We start from the raw sequence: 23023 nt of genomic DNA, 5'->3' as shown, positions 1-23023 counted from the left end.
TCTTCACATGCAATCCAGAAGGCACAGGAAATTCCTAAAGAGCTTGAAATTAAAATTGCTTGGAATTCACCACGCAGAGGCAGCTCCTGTGAACATTTTGGCATATTCCTTCCCAGTCTCTTTAACACACTGGAAGACATGTGAGATGGGCAATTTTAAGATACCATTTAAAAACTTGAATTTGAAAGTAAAGCATGTCCACCATAGAAAATGCCGGGAGATCCACACTAAGGGGAAAATTCAAGCGACAGCTGTGGTGTCTGTCCTCCCCGAGTGTTATGCTTACAGGTAGCATGCCCTGGTTCTTTCTGGACAGCCGTGACTGCCGCCAGGTTTGGGGCCACCCGTGTGGTAGGCAAAGGTCCCTATAGTCAAGGCGATGGTTTCTCCAGTGGTCATGTATGGATATGAGAGTTGGACTATAAAGAAGGCTGAGTACCGAAGAATTGATGCTTTTGAACTGTGGTGTTGGAGAAGACTCTTGAGAGTCCCTTGGACTGCAAGGAGATCAAATCAACCAATCCTAAAGGAAATCAGTTCTGAATATTCATTGGAAGGACTGATGCTAAAGCTGAAGCTCCAATACTCTGGGTACCTGGTGCAAAGAGCCATCTCATTAGAAAAGACCCTGATGCTGAGAAAGATTGAAGGCAGGAGGAGAAGCTGGTGACAGAGGAGGAGATGGTTGGATGGTATGACCAACTCAACGGACATGAGTTTGAGCAAGCTCCGGGAGGTGGTGAAGGACAGGGAAGCCTGGTGGGCTACAGTCCATGGGGTCACAAAGAGTCAGACACAACTGAGCGACTGAACAACATCTGGTAGGCAGGATGGTGAGTTCCAAAGAGGTCTACATCCTGATCCCCAGGACCTGTGAGTATGTTAGGTTCCATAACAAAGGGGAGTTAAAATTACAGATGGAATTAGGATTGCTAATCAGCTGACTTTTACATGGGGAGATTTCTAGATTATCCGGGGTGGGGGGGCCCAGTGTAATCACAAGAGGCCCTAAAAGTGGGGGAGACAATCATATGAGAGAACCAGAAAGATGGCTCTATGAGAAGGATTTGGACCGAAGATACTGGCATCTTGACTGATTTAATTTTGTTTTTTGAGTAACAAAAACATCAAAACTTTACCAAAAAAGCATACTCAGAGTATTACTTCTCCCTCATATCCCTTCTGCCCACCCCCACCCCGACATTCCTTGCAAGACAACTAAATGAGCTAGTTTCTGACCTGTTTCTGTTTCTTTTTGTAAAGAATAAGCAAGGACATGGATACATTCTTTTGCCTTTCTTATAGAGAAGGTAGATATTCTTTTTCACTTAATTTATAAAGTTTTAGTATCCTGGAAATCACTACGTCAGTGCACAGAAATCTTTGTCATTTTCTTAGACAGCTGCGTAGGACTCCGTTTCTGTGGCTCTGCTGTACTTTAATTCACCCGCTGTCCTCTGAGCACCCAGGCCACTTTCAGCATCTTACAGTTGCAAACAACGATGCAATGAGTGCCTCTGCGTGTGTATTTTATCAATTTTGGAAGTGTATCTTCAGGGTAGATTTCTAGAAGTGAGATTTCTGTGTCAGCAGGTGAATACATGCATAGTTTGCTCAATATTGCGAAGTCGCGTTCACTGCAGAAGTGGATGCAAGTGCTGCTCCCTCCTGAGTTCCCGGCAGACGCGTCCAAGCACGACCGACAGGCGCCGTCCAATTATTGTTTCCAATCTGACAGGTGAGAGTGTATCTTGATGTAGCTTAATCTGGGGTTTTCTTATTATGAGAGAAACGGAACATCTTTTAGTAGGTTTGTGGGCCATTTTGTCTTTTTGTAACATAAAAATGGTTTTGTGGTTGTGTCTTTTATTATCCTTCTGTTGTCAAGATTTTGGATTTTTCCCCTAAACTTGACAATTCTTTATATATCAGGACTTGCTAGCCCTTTATCAGTGATAAATATTGCAAATGTTTTCTCCTTGATTGTCATTTTCTTTCAACACTGCTTGCTGCTGCTGCTAAGTCGCTTCAGTTGTGTCCGACTCTGTGCGACCCCATAGACGGCAGCCCACCAGGCTGTTTTTCAAGTTTTTGATTATCATTTAGTTTGGTTACCAATTCTTCCTTCTATTGAATCTGAGTTCTCCTTAGAAAAACTTTTTTAGATATAGAGCAGTTAGTTTATCCATTTTTTTCTTTGAATACTTGTGAATACATTTTTTTCTTTTTAAATCTCTGATCAACATGTTGGCCCTGAACCGAGTGTGGATCTGATTTATTCTTGTGTGCTGTATATGGTATGGATTCAATCTTCTGTCTTTCCAAATGGCTACGTAGTTATCCCAACGCTATGTATTACAAAGCACATCTTTACCACAGTGATTTGTGGTGGCTTCTCTCTCATATACTGCATTTCTGTGTGTCCTGGGACTTATTTCTAGCCTGTTCCCCTGTATGTCCATCTGTTTTCTGATGGGTCGGTCCCCCATCGTTCACATAAAGGCTTTAGAACAGGATTTAGTATCTAATACTTCTCCCTGCAGCAGTTCGATCTCAGGGTTTTCATAACTATTCTTGCCATTTGATTTTAATTAAAAACTATTATTAAAAAGTTAATAGATTCATTTTAGAGTGATTTTAGGTTCATAAAAAAATCAAGCAGAAAATATAGAGTTCTCATATATCCCTTCTCCCTTCACCCTTTCCACACACAATTTCCTGTTATTAACATCTTTCGTTAGTGTTCATAAATTGCATTTACTGCATTGATGAGCCACATAATTATTAACTAAAATCCATAGTTTATATTAGGTCTCACCATGGGTTTTGTACATTCTATGAGTTTGGACAAATGTTAATGAAATGTACCCACCGTTACAGTATCACATGGGATACTTTCATGCTCTGCATTCTGCCCGCTCAGCCCTCCCTCCTTCGCCAAACCCATGGCAACCACTGATCTCTCCACTGTCTCCATAGTTTCACCTTCTCCCGAACGTCATGCAGCTGGAATCATATAATATGTAGTCTTTGCAGATTGGCTTCCTCCACTTAGCAATATACACTGAGGGTTCCTCTATGTGCGGTTTTATTTTTCCACATGAACCTTTGTGTCAGCTTACCTCACAAAAGCCGGTTGGTCTTTTTAAGGGGATAATGTTAAATTTTCAAATAAGAGAGAATTGACATCTTAATGATGCTGAATCCTTTCCAACAACAGGGCATCTTTTTTTTCCTGTTTGTTGAGTCATTTTGAGTGTACTGTTTTCTTCACATATGTGTTGCACATTTCCTGTTAAGTTTCTTCCTAAATATCTTCTCTCTTCTGTCACCGTTTTAAATGGGATTTCATCTCCTGATTGGCCACTCTGTGTGTGAAGGCTGTGCTCTTGAACTTGAGAACTCACTGATTCTTACAGGTCTGTGGAGAAGCCCAAAGCAGATGGGGGAGCTAGCCCAGGCCAGCTTTACCCTGATTTACCAGGAAGCCTCCGACTCCTAACATCTTTTCTCTTCCCATCATCCCAGTTTTCACTCTTCCAAAATGAAGGGCTGGATAGACGTGCACTATTTCCCAGAGTGAAACTCCAGCCAAAAGTAAATTGCGGCTTGTGTTTTTACTTCTTTGCCTTCCTTGTGATTGAAAAAATTGGACATGCGTTCCCCGCTGCCGTGCACAGAGCTGGGCTGCAGGTACCCAGCCTCCCTACATAGTCTGGCCTTGTCAAACTAGACCTTTACATAAATGGAAAATGTCTCCTGCCCGTCTGCAGAAGCCAGAAGGGGCAAGGGGACTAGCTTTCCTGTTTGTTTATTTGCTTGTCCATTTATTTGATTGTTTATTCACAAGTTCACTGATGTTGTCAGGCCTTGGAACGGTGCCTCCTGCGTGCCATGCAAGGGGAATGCAGTACTCTGGTCCACAGCTCAATGTTCACAGTCCAGTGTGGTCTCAAACCGCGATGAGGATTGTGGAGCTGCTATTGCACAAAGTGCTTTTGGGCGGTGCTGGTTTCCAGTGCCTTTGCGTCATCTGAGTTGAAATGTTGCATAGGCAAATACAAGTCTGGGGCTCAGCCTACCAGTTGGACTGGGTTCAAATCCTGCTCTGGATTCAAATCCTGATGGGTGTCCCTGGGCAAGTGACTTCATTACTCTGAGTTTCATGGCCCTGGTTTAGAACAGGCTGTACCCATGCATGCCTCAAGTGGTGCTTTCTAAGTGTTGAGTCAAATTGTACGAGGTAGCTGGCCTAAGCGAGGTGCTCAGGGGGTTTTGGTAGCTGTTCTTTCTCCTGAGTTTGACCTTTGTCATTGCTCTGATGTGTTTATTTGGAAGCCAGACTCTTCTGTGAGAAGGACTCAGGAGTGACTTCTCTGCCCTTGCTCCGACATGGACTCAGAGTGTGACCTTGGGCATGTCCTTTCCCCTCTCTGGGCCTGTTTTTCCATTGATGACCTGGGGTTAGAGCAGGCCTTCCGTGAGGACCGCTCGTGTTCTGAAGGGGAAGCCCAGGTGACGCAGTGGTAAGGGACCCACTGCCAGTGCAGGGTATGCAAGGGTTGGAAGATCCCATGGCAGGCTGCAGACCATGGGGTCGCAGAGAGCTGGACACGACTGAGCACAGCGCATCTTACATTTCATTTCGTGTCCTGAAAATAATGAGCAAGGACTGACAATGGATGCACCCGGTGAGAAGGAGGAACCACAGGGAGGTGAGGATGCACCACTGCCAATTCCATCCGTGGCGTCTCGAGCGAGTTCTGCCTTGTGAGAGCCCTAACCCTAACCCTGAACCAGAGAGGGTGTGTGCTGAGCTCACCCAAACCCAGCTCTTAGCCCCAGCTTGGTTCCTGCAGGCACCTTCTGAGCATTTACCTTGATCTTTTTTATTAAATACAGACAAGGTTTACTGACTTCTGAACTGTTGGGAAAAACTACTGGTGTCTCATTAAAACTGCATTGCTCACTTGTACCAAAAAAAAAAGAAAACAAGCCCATTAAAGTTTCATACCTGATATGGTAGACCATTAAAGATTCATAATTGCAATAAAACTCTCCAGTGGAATTTGAATTTTCACTGCAGTGATGGTACAATCAGCAGAGTCCTCATTGGAAGCCGCAAAATCCAATAAATTTCAATAAAATCTTGGGAAGGTGGGGAAAAAGGGGCTGAAGTCAGCTTCCTTTGGGGCCCTGGCACAGCGAGGGTTCCACTGCTGTGCGTGTCCGGAGAGGGAAGATTCCCGCCCACCCAGCTCAGCACAGGGGTCGAGTTGTTGGCAGGTCTCTCCCCCAACTCCTTCTGATGCAGGAGCATAGCCCCACTGCCATCCTGCCCTGGGTTCTTTGGGCTCATTTGTTCCCTTCACCAAGCATGAACAGAGCACAGACTGTGTGCATGGCAGGATGCCCCGGGGCTGAGGGTCATATCAGAGGTGGAAGGGTAGGCTGGCTTTTCTTCAAGGAGGAGCCAGTACTGGTCAGAGCAGAGGCTTGGCAGGCTGGCAGAACGTCGGCCAAATGCCAGCTCTTCTCACTTCACTTCCTGACCTCAGTCTCCTCATCTGTAAGATGGGGATATGAGTATGTGCCTCATAGGTGTGGTCAGTCCGTGTGAGTGCTGAAATGGAGGGCAGGGCCAGAGAGGGAGCAGGTGGAAAGGCAGGTGGTGTGGCTTTAAGAGAGTCCGAGGAGGCAGAATCGCAGCATTTGGTTGGTGAGTGACCAAGGGGTCCCTTAAGGGTAAGCATGGTTTCCAAGAATGCAGCTAACATTTATTGAGCACTTTGTATCCTGGATACTGTGTTACCTGCTTTGTAGTTGTTCGTTCCATGAATATTCACTGAGCACCTTGCATGTGCCAAGTGCTATCTTAGATGCTGGGGCTACAGTGGAGAGTGCATGACTTCATTTTTAATCATCAGACAATGAGGTAGGCACTGATGCTTAACCCGTTTTCCAGAGAAGGTAACTGAGTCACTGAGAGGGTAGGGAAATCACCCAAGGTCACACAGCTAGGAAGTGGCAGCTGGAATTAGACTCGGAGGACAAGACTCCTGAATCTGTGTTCAATAACCACACAGCAGATGGCATCTCATTTAGACGATGTAACACTCTAGTGAGTGGTGGTCTTATTCTTGTTTGGAGGGAAGAAAGACTTGGAGATGTAACAGTATTTTCCCCAGGTCTCTCAGGGAGTAACAGGGAACCGTTTACCAAGGCTGGCTCACTCCCAAGCCTGAGCACTTTCCGCTGCTCCAAGAGCTTCAGACCCAGGGGACATGAATTCCTGCTTCCTGGTGGTTGGCTGGCCAAGTTCAGGGAAAATCAGTGTCCTGTCCTTGTTAAAGTCCCTTTGCGCTCTCCACGGAGCGTCCTGAACCCGAGCCTGTCACTCGCTGGGCTGTGGATGATGGAGGAGTCTTTGCTCTGCCTTAAAATGAAGGGCACTCCCGTGGTCCGCCCTCCGCTCCTCCGTCACTGGTGATGAATAGGACGCCCGTGGTGACAAATAAAATAAGCCTCCTTTATTCGTTTATCCTTCCACGTCCTCCCCATCGGCGCCCGTCTGCAAGCTGAGCAATATTAGACACTCGATCACACTCTCCCTTCTCTAGCGGGTCGTGTCCTGACAGCTCTGGGTGGGTGCTGTTTCCTTGGTTAATCAGCCTCAGGGTGTGTGGGCTTGGCTGTTGCCTTGCTCTGCGTCCCCTGGACAGGTCCCTGTGCTGCCTGTCCGGGCAGTCTCCCCATCTGTAGGGGACCCTGGAAGGCCTGACAGTCGTTGCCTGTCTTTACTTTTTGCCTTGATTAGCACCCCACCCCTCCAGCCCCCCAGCCCCCAGCTGTCTAACTCAGAGCTGGCTTTCATGGGAAGGAGAGGAACATTCCAATGACTGAACATATAGAACTCTTAGCTGGGTTTTTTGTTGCCTGGGGCGGCAGTGAGGGGTTGGGCGAAGGGTTGGCTGGAATGGTGGGCTTTAGGGGAAGCGCTGGGTGAAGACCTTTAAACACTCCACCTGTACTTCACATCGCACAAACCAAAGGAAAAGGGGAAGCGAGTGGAAGTAAGCCTCAGAGAATAGGGAGGAGGGGTCTCTGCCATCCCTTCCCCATAAACGTCTCCCGGGTGCCAGACACTGCGTGGGGATACAAGTGCCTCGGGGTTGAGGGAGAATACAAGAGAGGCTGGGCCCAAATGCTGGCTCACTGTTCACATGTGACGGTGACCTTGAGCCAGCTGACATGTCGACCTGTCCCTGCGGTTTGGAAAGAAAGCGAATGAAAAGCTCTGGAAAGCCTCTCTCATGTCAGGCCCTGTGCCAAGTGGTCCCACTTGCTTCTCAGTGACCTGGGGATTGCAAGCAGTCTTGTGTACCTTGTACAGAGCAGGAGACAGACTCGGGGTGTCCTTGAACTGGGCAGGGCCACACAGCCACTGTGTCCTGGCTGCCTGGCTTTAGGACAACAGTTATCTTTCGGCTGCACCGCGAGGACAAGACTGCAGAGCCTGCTGGCCTGGGGCTGCTGGGGTCAACAGGGAGACGCTGGATTTATTTGAAACTTGCTGGTGAACTTTAAATGGCATTGAACATGCAGATGACTCTTCTGACAGGGCTCGCAGGCCTCGGGAAGCTTTCCAACAAGTAGAAGGAATGAAAGAGAGCTGGACACAGAAATGGGAGTCACTCTGACCAACTCAGATGCTTCGAAGGGCTGTCTGGAGACAGCCCTATCTAGAGTTTTGGTTTGGTGACTCAGATGGTAAAGAATCCGCCTGCAATGTTGGAGACCTAGGATCGATCCCTGGGTTGGGAAGATCCCCTGGAAGAGGGCAAGGCACCCCACTCCAGTATTTTGGCCTAGAGAATTCCATGGACTATTCTATGGGGTTGCAAAGAGTCAGACACGACTGAGCGACTTTCACTCACTGAAGAAGAAAGATAGGAGAAGAGAGGAAAGAGATGGGAAGGACAGGCTCATGTACCCCCATTAAATCGGGATTTTCAGAGGAACTGGAGAAGGCAATGGCAACCCACTCCAGTACTCTTGTCTGGAAGATCCCATGGACGGAGGAGCCTGGTAGGCTGCAGTCCATGGGTTCGCGAAGAGTCGGACACGATTGAGCAACTTCACTTTCACTTTTCACTTTCATGCATTGGAGAAGGAGATGGCAACCCACTCCAGTGTTCTTGCCTGGAGAATCCCAGGGACAGCGGAGCCTGGTGGGCTGCCGTCTATGGGGTCGCACAGAGTCGGACACAACTGAAGTGACTTAGCAGCAGCAGCAGCAGAAAGTGACTCCTGCTTCAAGTCTGTTCCCTGGTGGATCGCACATGATCCCTATGCTGATGCACAGACTGGGTAGGGATTTATTCAACAGGCATGTGATTAGCACAGCAGACCTTCGATTTGCCAGATATTAATTCTTACAAGGAAGCTGCAGTACCTGTCCACTGGTGATTCACAGGACTGAACAAATGACACGTGCCCGGCCCAGGGCAAGGGAAAGTAACTGAAGTTTGGAAACCATAGCGCTAAATAGGCTCACCCCTGCCCACACCCACAAGCATTGCCTCCAGAGGAGACTGATACCCCCAATCCAGCGCTGCCAGTTTTAGCTAATAAAAACAGATGCCACCGTGTAAATCTGAGTTTCGGTTAAACAGCGAATACTTGATTTAGTGTACTTAAGTCCCGTGCAATATCTGGGACAGTCCTCACTGTAAAGGGCCTGGTATCTGTTTGTGGAATTGAGTTGTTTGCCCCCAGGGCCTAGACCCGTAGGGAGGGGCTTGCTCACAAAGGATGCTCCCACTTATCTGGTCTCTCAGATGTTACTTCCTTTAATTAAACTGCTGAGATGAAATAAAGTATGTGGGAAAGATTAAAATTGATTCCCTTAGCTTAACAAAAGCCAGAGCTATTGAGAGGGATACTTAAGCAAACAGAGCACTTCAGCAGATGAAAAGTACAGCCTGGCTCCAGCTCAGAGCTGTGGGGAAGGGGGAAGCTGGGGGCACAGGGGAGAGGTGCAGCCGCTATGCAGGGAAATGTGAGGACCCAGAACAGTGGGCTGGAGGGAGCTGGCATCGCAGTCCGCTCTCAGTAAGGCCCTAGTACCTGCCTGCAAAGGTCTTCTTTAACACAGCTTTGCTTCTCAGCATCAGGAAACACCAACTGGGAGAGAAGCACAGAGGGAAGAGGCAAAACCCACACCTCCTGTGCATAAGCACTTATTTAGCACTTACTGTGTGCCGAGCCTCAAATCAGACATTGGGTCTTCCCTTAAGCTCTTTACAAGGAGACCAACTCAGGCTACCTAAGCTTCCCAGGCGGCGCTAGTGGTAAAGAACCCGCCAGCGGGAGGTGTAAGAGGCACCGGTTCAGTCCCTGGGTTGGGAAGATCCCCTGGAGTAGGAAATGGCAGCCCACCACAGTATTCTTGCCTGGAGAGTTCCATAGACAGAGGAGCCCGGCATGCTACACTCCATGGGGTTGTAAAGAGTCGCACATGAGTGAAGTGACTTAGGACACACAAGTTCTCAGGGATTTTTCGACTGGGGAGCTCAAAGATATGGAAAGAGAGAAAATTGTGGATATTGCTGGTGGCATTGAAAACCAATGCTGATGACCGATGACACTGATGACTGTAGAAATTTGGAGGGCAATCCTGGGCTAGGATTCCCTCCCTATGTGCAAGAAAACTAAGCGACAAAAGTTTAATGGATTTTTGTCCCCTGTTCTTAGTAACAGTGGAAAATGTGCTCCTACATGTAATTTGGAAAGTAATTTCCTGAGAAAAATTTAAATAGGCCTCTAAAAGAGCCTGGTGGGCTGCAGTCCATGGGGTCGGGAAGAGTCCAGCATGACTGAGCGACCTCACTTTCACTTTTCACCTTCATGCATTGGAGAAGGAAATGGCAACCCACTCCAGTGTTCTTGCCTGGAGAATCCCAGGGACGGGGGAGCCTGGTGGGCTGCTGTCTATGGGGTCACACAGAGTCGGACACGACTGAAGTGACGCAGCAGCAGCAGCAGCAGCAGTAATATGCTGGTGTAACCCAAACTCCTCTCGAACCTGACCTATAGTTTTCCTTTTTTTTCTGCCTTCATGCAAGGTAATAGATCTTCTGAGGTTTTGCTATAGATTTATTCCCAAGAAGCAGGACTGACATAGCATGAAATAAAACCCAAAACAATGAATTTTGAAACCAAGCCACTATTTGAAAGCTTTTTTTTTTCTCTCCTAAAGTAACAGAAAAGTACCTTAATAAAATGAATGTGTTCTTTTAATCGATTAAAAAAAAAAGAAGTTTATTGGGGGATTTGCTTGAGTTCATGTGGCATGAAGGTAGCAAAGCCAGAGTGTCTACCCAAGTCTGATGGTCTTTGAAGCCTTTGACTGTAGGGTTATGCCACCAGCTGGGTTATAGGGACCATTCAGGTTTTTAAGCTAAGGAAACAGGAAACAGTAAAACCCAGTGCCAGGTCTGGGGCCAGTTTAGAAGTTAATGCACGGAGGAGAATGCCAGCCCAGGACCCCAGGAGTGAGCAGGTGGGGCCACAGGTTAGGGAACGGATGTAGGGGGAGGAAGGTGAGACTTCCTGGCGAGAGAGAGAGTGTGTGTGTGTGTGTGTGTGTGTGTGAGTTGCTCAGTCATGTCTGTCTCTTTGCAATCCCATGAACTGTAGCTTGCCAAGATTCTCAGTCCATGGAATTCTCTAGGCAAGAATACTGGAGTGGGTTGCCATTGGGGATCTTCCCATCCCAGGGATCAAACCCGGGTCTCCGGCATTGGGGGCACAAAGGCAGAGTTGATGATGAGGGTGGGTTTTCAGAGCTGGATGGTACAGGCAGGGCTAGGGAGGAACAGCAGAAGCCTGACAGCAGCCCAATATCAGACAGCGTTAGGACCTTGGAGCCTGACTTGGATTTCCACCCCGCTGTCCTCTTCACTAGCCTCTGTAACCACAAACTGTTTACTTAACCTGTTTGAGTCTCTGTCTTTTCTCTGGTCAGATGCAGAGCAAATGATCCCTACTTGGCAGAACGCGGAGGATATTAGATAGGGAAAAAATAGATATGTAAAGGGACAAACAAGGTTCTTGGCATACAGTCAGCATCTGGTCAGAAGTGGCTCGAAATTTGGGGCTCCAGGCTGGTGTCATGTGTTGGCCCCCCTGAGCTGCAGCAGAAATGGTCCTGGAGCTAGGATTGGGGGGGACTGGTATCTGACTCTGCACTCATTGGATTAATTTTTATTGAATTCCCACTGTGTTCTGGGCCTTGGAGACAAGGTGTGGAGAGGCTGGCGGGAAAACCCATTCATAGCACAAGGTGGAGCCCGCTGAGCAGCCTGAGAGCAGGAGGAGGTCTGTCTTTCTTGGCTCCGTGTCCCAGCGCAGAGCCTGGCACACAGGAGGTATGCGGGAAGTGTTAGATGGGGTTGTGGAGGCAAAGGGCCTTCTCTGAACACATCAACACTGGAGCAGAGGGGAGACAGAAAGACTGAATTTATAACCACTTTCTATTCTGAAAACTCCCCGGTTGCAGGTGAGGGGTTAAAGAAAAGACAGGAAACTGGGGACCAGAGTTTTGGTTCTCAGGCTCATCACCACATCTTCTTTTCTCTTTTTCTTCCAAATTCGTGTTTGGCTCACCCTTTCCAAGTTCTGCTTTTAAAAACGCTGGAAAATGCCCCTAGGGGTGACCATGTGCCATCAGCAGACAGGGATGGAGGGAAGAAGGAAGAGGGGCCAGAAATAACTGGTGTTATAGGGCTGCCCTTCAAGACCACGGTGGGCTGTGACCCTTGGTAGCCCCCTCCGGTCACCCATCAATGAAAGTAAAAAAAGCACCAAACCCTCTGAGTTTGAAAGTGCCCCAGCTGACCCTGAAACAGCTTCCTGGACAACCTTTCTGGTCTTGTCACATATTTATGTTTATTGGAAGGCTGGTTTTTTCTTCTTCTATTTTTTCATCCTTTCATTAAAAAATATGTTCTTCCATTACCAAATAAAACCACCGTCTTGTCCTAAAAATCCAAGCAATATATTATTCCTTTATCAGTAGGCTAGTTTTCTCATTTACTGATTTCTCTTAAGTAAATTTAAATGGTGTTTACACTAAGGCAGTGTACGAATGCATGACAAACTTAATGATGTAGAAGTGTAAAAGGAAAATTACTGGAACAGTACCTTCACATCTCATCTTCCCCCCAATTCCACTTGCATCCAGGCCTCTGAAATGGGTTTTGTTTTCTAGATAAGGAGACCCTCGGGAACTTCAAAGACCCAGTCCTCAAAGCCCTTGTTCGGTTGAGGGAGGTGGCCCTTTCTAGTGACAGGGTCATGGGCTGAGGATCTGGATTGGATGGTTGGTTCTGCCATTGATTTGCTGTGTGACCCTCAGGCATTCACATAACCTCTTTGAGTCTCTTGCTTTGTGACCCTCAAGCATCCACATAGCCCGTCTGAGCCTTGGTGACATCCTTCCTAGGCTACCCAGGAGGAAAATTGCGATCTGGACTCTGAGCCCCTGGCATGAGTCACTATCCTGCAGACAGCCCAGGTGACTGTGTTATGTTGTGGGCTTGGCAGGTTGGGGACCAGATTCTGGAGGTGAATGGGCGGAGCTTTCTCAACATCCTGCATGACGAGGCAGTCAGGCTGCTCAAGTCATCCCGGCATCTCATCCTGACCGTGAAGGACGTCGGGAGGCTGCCCCACGCCCGCACCACCGTGGATCAGACCGAGTGGATCGCCAGTTCCCGGATCGGGGATGCTGCCGCCAGCTGCGCAGGGTGCGGCCGTGCCGCGCTCTCACTCTGAGCCCCAGGATCCCAGGGCCGTTCCTGAAAGCCAGTAACGGCCCCTTCCACCCTGCACCACGCTCTGGGCCCCGAGCTGTGGGGACTGCCCCGGTTCCCTGAGCCTGAGGTCCCACCCCAGGCTCCTGCCCGTTTGCGGGGCCTGACCATGGGCACATCCCCTTTGCTCTTCTGGCCTCAGTTTTCCTTGGAAAGCTGAACCGCAGCCTCCAGTTCGCTCGCTCTTTACTTGCTGTTTAGCAAATCTCATAACTTCCTTTTTGGCCCTTAGTTGCTTTGTCTGAAAAGTGGGAATCCTAACTGCGGCCCGCATTCCAGGTGTGTGGATAAGGATCCCACGAGTGACTTGCGTGAAAGGGTCTTGGGAGTCATAACGTGAGAGATAGTTGCCAGGTGGCTGCAGAGCTGCTAATAATGTAAGGTGTCATCTTTGGCTTTCCATTTGAAATCCCGAACTGACTGGCGTCCCCCAAGCCGAACACACCCAGGGCATCTCTCTCTCCCTTTCTTCATCCCCTCCTTCCTCTCTTCCTTTCACCTTCCCAGTACAGTAATTTTTAAAAATTAGTTACCAACATTTAAAAAGACATCAGGTTTCCCATGGGCGGGGAGGGGGGGAACACCTGGATTTCTGGCTGCTTCTTGAAAATCGGGGATTCTGGAAGCTTGAGACCACATTTTTTTTCATGGAGACAGACTGGAAGAGAGCGGCACCTGCAGGCTGTTTCTCAGCATCTCCAGGTGCCTCCGTCCTCACCCTCCCTGGGTTGGCCTGACCCCGAGACCACGTGGCACTTATTATTTAGTCTCTCCTCTGCGTGTTACCTGACTTGGCCCTGCAGGGCATGAAACAACTCAGCAGACCACCTTGCCTGGTTTTAGAAGTGCCATCCACATGGTTGATCAGGAGTTCAGAAACTGCCCGTCTGTCCAGGGCCTGATATTCCCTTGAGAGGGCCTGGTGAGCGCGGCCCGTGGTTCTCCCAAAGTTTCATTCCTCTCACTGTAAAGCAGCCATCCCCTGGCCCCTGCCTGTTTGAACTGCTCAGACATCAGGCTGAACGTGCTTGTCTTTCTTCGTAGGTTTCCCGGGGATCTCGCAGCAGAAGGGGCCAACAAGGTACGCTGCCCTCTGTCTGCGGGCATCTTTGGCTTCTTCACTGGTGCCCGAGTGGGGAGCTCTGGGTCCAGCAGGGTGAGCAGCCCGCCGACTGCCTGCGTAGCCTCCTTCCCACACTCATGGGAATGTTCCAGACCACCAGGTTCCAGGCACCACCCTGGACCCTGGAGTTAGCGGCACGAACAGCACAAATCAGGTCCCCACCCTGGTGGGGGTCACACCCAGTGAAGGAGACACACATCAAAGTGAAGCAAACCTGCGTGCGTATCTCATCAGCAAAGACGTTCAGTGCCTTCCAAGAAAGGCGCCAGGTCTTAGGAGAGAGAACGGCAGATGTTTAGGTGCGGGGAGGGCAGAGGGAGAGGGCGAAGGCTCTCTAAGGTGGCAACACAGTGTCTGGGCTGTAAGCTGAACATGAAATGGTGGTAGTGAAATCAGAGTCTGGGCAGGAGCTGGAGGGGAGGATGCAGTCAGAGGGCACAGCATGTGCCAGGGCCCTGGGGCAGGTGCCACACATGGCTTGTTGGTGGGATCGTCAGATCCCATAGGACTTAGTGAGCCGGGGAAGAGGTTTAGCTGCTAAGCCAAATGGGGTGCCATTGAAAGGCTTCACCAGGGGGGCAACATGAGATCTATGTTTTCACGAGGTCACCTCAGCAGCTCTGTGTAGGCGACAGGGAGAGGTAGAGGGGACAAGCAGGGAGACCGGGTGGCCTCTTAGACACGGCTGATGGTGGTGGAGGCCATGCTGGGAGGCATGCCGTGTGTGCGGGTCTGAGCCACGTTTCAGAAATAACATTACTGTTATCCCCAATGTACCCAGAGAGAGACAGCAACCTAAACAGTAAAATGGGAACCGTAATAATACTGCTTGACCCTGAATGGTCACGGGGCTCTGATGAGACAACACGTGTAAAAGTGCCCCATGAGCCAGAAAAGCACTTTGCAGCTACACGCAACCGAGACCTGGTGCCCTGAGGACGTCCGGGAACACCTGCGGCTTTACCCGTGGGCGGAGACCTCAGAGGGCCCCACCCCACCTGTCTGCAGGGTGGCACCTGGCTGGGCTTCCAGAGCAGACTGGCACCCCCGGGACCTCTGTCTCGCTGTCTTTCAGCTGGGGTTTTACAAGGGGCCAGCCGGCTCCCAGGTGACCCTGAGCAGCCTGGGGATCCAGACGCGGGTGCTGCTGGAGGAGCAGGCGCGGCACCTGCTGACTGAGCAGGAGCGTGCCACCATGGCCTACTACCTGGAGGAGTACCGCGGCGGCAGCGTGTCGGTGGAGGCCCTAGTCATGGCCCTGTTCGAGCTGCTCAACACCCATGCCAAGGTGACCCGCGCCTCCTCGGGCAAGGCGGGGCTGGAGGGGCCTGGCTTCAGCTCCCCCGGGGTTCGACATCCTTCCCTGCCTCCCTCTGAAGCCCACTCCTTTACTGAGAACCCACAAAGAGTCAGACCCAGCCTGAAGCCTGGGCAGAGACTGGTGACCAAGACAGACCCCACCCCCAGCCCCCACCCCTGAACCCCTCAGACTGTCAAGGGAACAGTCCACGTGCCTTGTGTTTGGGGTCCCAATGTAGCAGCTTTTTATGCTGGCTGTGCATTTAGAATCGTCTGGATTGCTCTTAAAAAGCAATGCCCAGGCCACACCCCAGGCTGGCTAACTCTGCATGTTTCACAAGACCCCACGTGACCAAACCGTGCTACCCTCTTTGAGAACGCTTCTCTAGTGGAGAAGCCTGTTTGAGGTTCAGAAGCTGCACCAAGAAAGAAGTGATTAAATCCACTGGGAGTGGTTACCTTTGGGAAGACTTAACAGAGGGGAGTCAGTTTTAAAAGAAGGAAGGGGAAGGGACAGGCAAGGGCTTCCTGTTCAGGGTCTTGGAGCCGGACATGAAAGGTGAGATGTTAGGGAAGAAGAAGTGAGCAGGGAGAGGGGTCGATGACGCTGGGCCCAGCATCTAGGGGTTTGGAATTTGTCCTAGGACAGTGGTGAGCCATGGAGAGTTAAGGAGGGGAGGGCAGTGACCAAGTTTGCACGAAGGTTGTTTGGGATAACAGGGGTTTCCCAGGCGGTGCCAGTGGTAAAGAACCCACCTGCCAATGCAGGAGACCCAAGAGATGTGGGTTCGATCCCTGGGTTGAGAAGATCCCCTGGAGGAGGGCATGGCAACCCACTCCAGTGTTCATGCCTGGAGAATCCCATGGACAGAGGAGCCTAGTAGGCCACAGTCCATTGAGTCGGACGTGACTAAAGCGACTTAGCACGCACGCCTGCATTTGGGGTGGCAGAGGGCCGTCATGCCTGCCGGTGGAGCTCCCTGCTGAGTGCTTGGCTTGTCCCGGCCTCCAGTTCTCGCTCCTCTCCGAGGTGAGAGGCACCATCTCCCCCCAAGACCTGGACCGCTTCGACCACCTGGTGCTGAGACGGGAGATTGAGTCCATGAAGGCACGGCAGCCTCCGGGTCCTGCAGCCGGGGACACTTACTCCACGGTCTCCTACAGCGACACGGGCTCATCCACAGGCAGCCACGGCACCTCCACCACCGTCAGCTCGGCCAGGGTGAGCAGCCCCTGCCCCTTGCCTGACCTCACAGCCAGCAAGGGAGTTAAGACCCATCTGGGTTCGAATCCAGCCCTGGGAGTCTCTGCTGGGATGTGACTCCTGGCCAGCTCTGGGCCTTCCCTTTCAGAGCCTCAGTTTCTTCGCCTGTGAAAACCTCCTGATTGCTGGGTGCCTCCTGTGTGCCAGGCATGGGCTCTCAGACACAACGGAACAAGACGGATTGACCCTGCCTCAGGGGCTCACAGGCTGAGTGGGATGCAGGCGGGTGGGCTGGGGAAGAAAGGCGGAAAATGCAGGTAACGAGACAAATGGCTTCCTCGGTAGCTCAGACGGTAAAGAATTTCCCTTCAAAGTGGGAAACCTAGGTTCAATCCCCTGGAGAAGGGAATGGCATCCCACTGCAGTATTCTTGCCTGGAGAGTTCCATGGACAGAGTAGCCTGCTGGGCTGTAGTCCATGGGGTCAAAAAGAGTCGGACACGACTGAGCGACTAACATTTTTCTTAACCAGACGAACAGAACCAGTAGTGGGAGGATCCCATGAGACATCACGCTGGTGGTCTCATTGATGGTAATGGTCGTGGTGACCGGGATCTTCCCTGAGAGACCCACTCCTGATTCTCTGGAGCCCCTGAACCCAGCCTGACTTTCTCCCAGACTCGCCAGCCCCCAGAAAGGCATCTGGGCCGCCTCAGGGTGTGGCTGTGCCCCCAGGATGCTCAGAGGCAGATGAACCCTGGGAGGCCTTGGGGAGGAAAGGGCAGGGGAAGTGCCTTATTATCCATCTCAGGACACAGCCAGTTACCAAGACCGATGCCGTGGGAAAAGTCGGAGCTGGAGGTCAGGAGAGCCGGCTCGGCTCCGTCCTCTGCTTCCCTGCCTGTCAGTCATTCAGCCCCTCTCTCCTGTGGAGGGGGAGGAGGAAGTCTAGTTCTTTAACCACTGTTATTCCCAGACACTGAACTGGGAGCTCTTACAGGTGGAATCTCTATTAGACAGTGTTGGTTGTCCTATTGGAGGAGGAGGAGGAGGTCAGAGGATGCGATGATGTCCACCTGCAGATACAGGTGGTCAGCAGGCACAGGTGCACTCACAGCCACCAGGAGACAGCCCCGCAGCATGCTCGCTTTGTGGGCTTCAGCTCCCAGTGTGGCTTTTTTTTTTCTCTTAAAGCTCTGGGGATCTGAGCTTCTGGGGAAACTTCTATTCCTCTACCTCCTGTCCCTACCATCCAGAGTCACCTTCATCCCCCGAGTCCTCATCCTTCCTGGGGTGGCTAGGAAGCTGCCGCCCATTCCTCCAGGCTCTGGACACGGCTGCAGACCACTTCTGGGGCAGGGAGGAGGCTGTCCCCCACCTGGGGCTGCATGTTTGGCTCTGATGTGGCACACATGGGTGACGAGCTGGCTTCAGGCTGCGGAGCCCTGGCCTGAGGGTTCATTTCTCTCTGCGTCCAGCTGCACTGAGATTGGCTTAAGTATGTCCATGTGGGGATTCAGGAGCCACAAATCACTGCTCTAAAACTTGAGGGGGTGCATACTGTACTTCTGGGATGATCCCTTTAGAAGTGAGGATGAGAGATCCAGTGGGTGGGATGGGGTGTGTTCTAGCCTGGGAGGTAAGGGGCTTAGGTTTAAGCCCAGCTTCTCTGGGCCTTGGTTTCCCTGTGGGTAGAATGACCTGAGGTCCTTGGTGACTCTGGCCACAGCAGACCAAGGCCCCGAGGGCAGGCCAGGCTGCAGGATTTGGAGATGTATCCCCAGGAAGGGCTCACGGCAGGGGTTCCAGCCCCAGCTCAGCGCCTGGGTCTCTCCTGTACTTGGAAGGCACTGTCCCTGACCATCTGAGGCCCCGCTGTGGCAGCTGACCCTGCCTTGTCAAAGACACCTTCCTTCCAGATTGGAACACACTGGGAAAGGCACAGTTCTAAAAGCTACAGGATGATTTTGAGCAGGAAGTTTGTAGGACAGATGGAAAGGGTCTCCCAGCTTCTGAAATGTGAATAACTATGAGTCTGAGTAAACTCCGGGAGCTGGTGATGGACAGGGAGGCCTGGCCTGCTGCAGTCCATGGTGTCGCAAAGAGTTGGACACAACTGAGCGACTGAACTGAACTGATGAGTCTGAGACCCCTGGAGAGCACAGGTGCGTCAGATCAGGACTGACCAAGGTCAGGCCGAGCTCTGGGAGGTGGGTGCTGAGAGAGCGATGTGCAGGCAGGAGAGGCGGTGTGGAAAGGCACCCTACTCCGCAGCGCCTGGCTCTCCCTCCTTGCACTGGGGTAGCAATGCTCCTTTACCCAGCTTGTTGGGAGAGTAAAGGACAAGTAACCTCCCAGACATGCTGCCCACACCTGGAGGGCGGAGGAAGCATCTGTTCTTCCCCCGTTTCCCAGCCTGGCTGAGGTAACCACCCTGTATCCGGGGACTTGCAGGCACTTGAGGCCTTCTGGAAAGCACGGGGCTGAGGTTCTGCCATTCCCCCTCCAAATGTCATCCCACACTAGGCATCTTCCACAGGCACAGCCCTGGGCTCCTGTTCATGGCACTGAAGTTCTCTGCCAACATGGGGCCTGGGCTTCCCTGGAATCTGGGTCTTCTCTGATGGAGGCTTCCAAACAACACACTCCTTCAGGCTCTGCCTTTCAGCCACAGATGTGACCTTGGACAAGCCACTTCCCTTTGCTTAGCCTCAGTTTTCCCATCTGCCAAGTGGGAATAATGATCCTAGCTTCACCTGCTGGAGACTCCCAGGGTTGCCCTCAGGGGGCATGGCCATCTCCTGACGGCCCTTCTCAAGGACACTGTCCTTTCTTGTTTTCCTTCCAGGAAGCAGTTAGAATGAAGCCATGCTGACTGTCCCTGTGGGGTCTTCCTCATCCCTCCTTTATTCCTGCCCAAAGCAGTCCACGTGAAGAGAAAAGGAGTTTGGGGAATTTTTGTTTGTTTTGCCTTGTGTGTGTATGTGTGTTTGGGAAGGGGGTTTGCTGTGCCCGCTCCATCCCTTATGTTTATTTGACGTATTTTTCTTTTTGCCTTTGCCCACCCTTCCTCCCCAGGAGCGGCTGCTGTGGCTTATAGACCTGATGGAGGTACCGTCCTTCTTGCCGAGTGGGGCTCTGGGGGTCCTTCAGCTGGGGCGGAGGCAGGGGGCTGTGGCCCTTCCCCTCACTCCTTTGTGCCTGCACCCAGCCCAGCGGGGAGACCAGGTTCTTCTTGGTGTTCTCTCTCCTGTTTGCCAGTCCATCAGGGTTTTCAGGCTCTGCAGTGGTTCAAATCCCAGCTCTGCCAGTTCCTTGCTGTGTGACCTCAGGAAATGATTTCACTTCCCTGAGCTCAGTTTTATAAAATGATGATGACAGTTCTGTGCTGTGGAGCCGTCAAGAGACCTCTTCGCCGTTGCCTGTGCCACACAGCCTGTCTGTCTGGAATGTTCTTCCCACTTCATATGGCATGGCTATCTCTTGTGTGTGCTTCAGCCCTTAGCTTACATGCCTCTTCTTCCAAGCAGACTTCCCTGATCCTCTCAAGAGGGGTGACTTTGAGTCTCTGGACCCTTCAGCCCCCTGGGCTTCCTGCTGTTATGGCTCCTGTGTCATTATATTTTAATAATATTTACCAGCCTGGTCAGTTACCCCCCTCAACCATGGGCTGCTTGAGGGTGCAATCGTGTCTGGAGTCAGCGTTGATTCCCTAGTGCTCTGCATAGAGCCTGGTCCACATTGATAATTTGGGCCTTTCTTAATAATAATGGTAGCTGGCATGTCAAGAGTCTCCATGGCACGGTGATAATGCTTTCCAAGTATATCTTCTTTGATCCTCTCGGTAACTAGCTGTGGCAAGTACTACCATGATTTCCATTTTACAGAGAAGAGAACTGAGGCTCAGGGAGAAGTGACTTGCTCAAGATTGCTCAGCTAGCGAACGGTAGAGTGTGGATTCCAAGCCAGGCCTGCTTACCTCCGAGCTGGTGCTGTTACCACTGCACTCTCGTTGTGATTCTTCCCTGAAGCTCAACCGGATCCTTGTTAAGCATCATCTACCTATCAATCTATTGATCCATCTATCTATTTCTACTCTCTTCCTCCTTATCTTCCTTTTGTTCCGTTAGCAAATTTCGACTGAGTGATTGCTACCTGCCGTGCACAGTTGCAGTGCTGGGAATACAGTGGTGAACAACAAAGAAATCCTTTCCATTATGCGGTTTAGAGTGGAGCAGGAGTGGCAGACTAAACCGGATAAAGAACTGAAACACGCAGTATGTTAGGTGGTGAAAAGTGCTAAGGAGAAAATAGGAAACAGGAAACGGGCGTGGTCAGGAAGTGACACCTCAGTAGGACTCGAAAGAGGTAAGGAGGACGGTCCTGCCCACAGCTGGGGGAAGAGCATTTCCAGCAGAGGGAAGAGCAAGTGCAGAGGCTTTGAGGGGGAGCCCGGAGTGTCTGAGCAAAGTCCAGGAAGCCAGAGACTGGAGCAGTAAGTGAGGGGAAGGGCGGTGGCGGGTTAGTGCTGCCGCCTTGGAGTTTGTGTCTGAGCGAGATGGGAGCTGTTGGGAGGTTGGAACAGGGGCCAACTGGTCTGACTGGTCTGCCTTAGTTGTTGAGAGTAGATGAGCGTGGGTTTGAACCCAGAACGGGTTCATTCCCAGGCAGGTGCTGGGGAGGTTGTGCAGCCCAAGCTGCTAAGAGATGTGATAACAGGCTTTGCAGGGGCCAGCTCTTCCTGCTGCCTGGTCAACCCTGGCCTCAGTGTCTCTTAGGAACCCCCTCCCTCCAAACACACACAGCAGGTCTCGGGCTAGACACCCCACGCTGCCTGCATGCGGAGCCACAGGACAGACACCTCTTCCTGGAAGCCCCTCTGTGTGGGAATGCAGGGCACCAGACCCATCCTGGAAGTAGGAGCCCACACCCTTCCTCTGCCCTGTCCCCACCACGCAGTGGCGCCCTCGGGAAAGCCCCTCACCCACCACCGGCCTGTCTTCCCATCTGTACAACCCAGGTAGGCTCCCAAAGCTCCTCCAACCCTGAGAGTCCTCTCTGTCGAGAGATTCTAGAAAATATTCCAGGGGAGGCACCGCAAGGAATGGCTGCCCTGTGTTCCCGCTACTTTCCTGTTTTTGAACAAGGGTTGCATCATTCCTCCTAAGGAACCTCTTCCTAAGGGGTCGAAATGACATTCACTTATTCCCTGCTAAGTGCCCAGCACTAGCCCACAAAACCACCATGTATGAGTGAGCTTTTGCCGCAGAGATGCTGAGTAACAAACAAGCCCCACAATCTAGATGGACATCAACTCAAAACATTTCTTGCTCATGTGCAAAAATTCTTTCGCCCAGGGAACACACGTGTTTTTCATGTCTCCGTTAAAATGCCCACCCCGTTGCTTTAACCTCTTGCTGAGTTTTCTTCGGCACACAGGGAGAGCTGGTGGGGTCCACCGGCAGGGACCTCAGCTTTCTCCTGTCTGCGTCCCCAGTGCCAGCCCAGGGCCTGGGACAGGGTGGAGGCCAAGGAAATGCGAAGCAGAAACTGGAGTGAAACCTCATTCCCTGGTCACTCAGGATCATCGTCTCCCTTTCCAGCCTCCTGAACAGTTACCTCCTCTGTCATAGGAAACTGTCCTCTGCTCTGGCGCTCAGACGGGCAGGGTGGCAGGCAGCTGGCTCTCGTGACCCAGATGCCCCAGATGGATGCGCCAGTTGGAGCCGGTTCCCATTTAGCCCAGAATCCCTGGGTCGTGCTGCACAGGTTATCCATCCCAGGTTCAACAAGGCTCATTCTGCAGCCGTTTTCTCTCAAACCAGACACAATCGATCAGAGGAAATCAGATGCAGCCTCCCGCTTCAACAAATTGTGTTTAGTTTCCATTTGTCTAATAAGAGTCAGCCCTGGCAGTTTTCTGCTGCCTCCAGACAGTATCATCACCCTCCCATAAAGATGTCGGCCAGAAGAGCTTTGCAAAAGAAGAAAGGGCTGCCTGACATTTCTTGAATTCCTCATCTGGTGCAAACAGGCCTGAGGCAGAGGGGCTTAAATGTATAGGCTCTGGAATCTCACACACTAGGGTTGGCTCTCCCAACTGGTAGCCGTGTCACCTTGGGCAGGTGACTTAAGCTTTTGAAGCCTCAGCTTCTGCATCTGCACAATTAGCTGATAAGATCAGCCATCTGTGTGTTGCTGTGGAGATCAAGTGAGATCCAGGGTGGGCTTACAGGTGTGGAATACTCAGCATTGGTTCTGCTGATACTCTAAAGGCCAGCAGGGACTTCCCTGGTGGCCCAGGGGCTAAGACTCCAAGCTCCCAATGCAGCAGACCTGGGTTTGCCTCCTGGTCAGGGAACTAAATCCCACATTGCTGCAACTAAGAGTTTGCATGCTGCAAGTCAGATTCCACATGCCTCAACTAAGACCCACCTCAGCAAAAGAAAAGAAGGAAGGAAGGAAGGAAATTAAGGCTGGCAAAGGGCACTGAAGAGGACTGCAGAGGAAAAGGGGTTGA

The 23023-nt window shown here is 51.2% G+C and overlaps 1 protein-coding gene across 9 annotated transcripts in view; it reads left to right on the top strand.

The window, feature by feature from the left end:
* Positions 1-23023, top strand: part of WHRN (whirlin) — a 91989-nt gene that overhangs the window by 54884 nt on the left and 14082 nt on the right. For 2 of the 9 annotated variants that reach the window (XM_086413865.1, XM_086413863.1), the window contains exons 4-8: positions 12610-12812; positions 13923-13959; positions 15077-15289; positions 16313-16522; positions 19582-19614. In XM_086413865.1, coding sequence (XP_086269991.1) covers positions 12610-12812; positions 13923-13959; positions 15077-15289; positions 16313-16522; positions 19582-19614 — 696 coding nt within the window. Of the gene's footprint in view, positions 1-12609; positions 12837-13385; positions 13390-13663; positions 13801-13922; positions 13960-15076; positions 15290-16312; positions 16523-16652; positions 16919-19581; positions 19615-23023 lie in introns of those variants that run through there. The other 7 variants (XM_086413866.1, XM_086413864.1, XM_086413872.1 and 4 more) reach the window with 6 other exon arrangements.

This window comes from Bos grunniens, chromosome 8 (assembly GCF_055505025.1).
Source record: "Bos grunniens cultivar Pamir isolate PY7600 chromosome 8, Bosgru_T2T1.0, whole genome shotgun sequence".
Taxonomy (NCBI): Eukaryota; Metazoa; Chordata; class Mammalia; order Artiodactyla; family Bovidae; genus Bos; species Bos grunniens.
The sequence above is the reverse complement of the archived record's forward strand: the minus strand, read 5'-3'. Positions and strand labels throughout refer to the sequence as shown.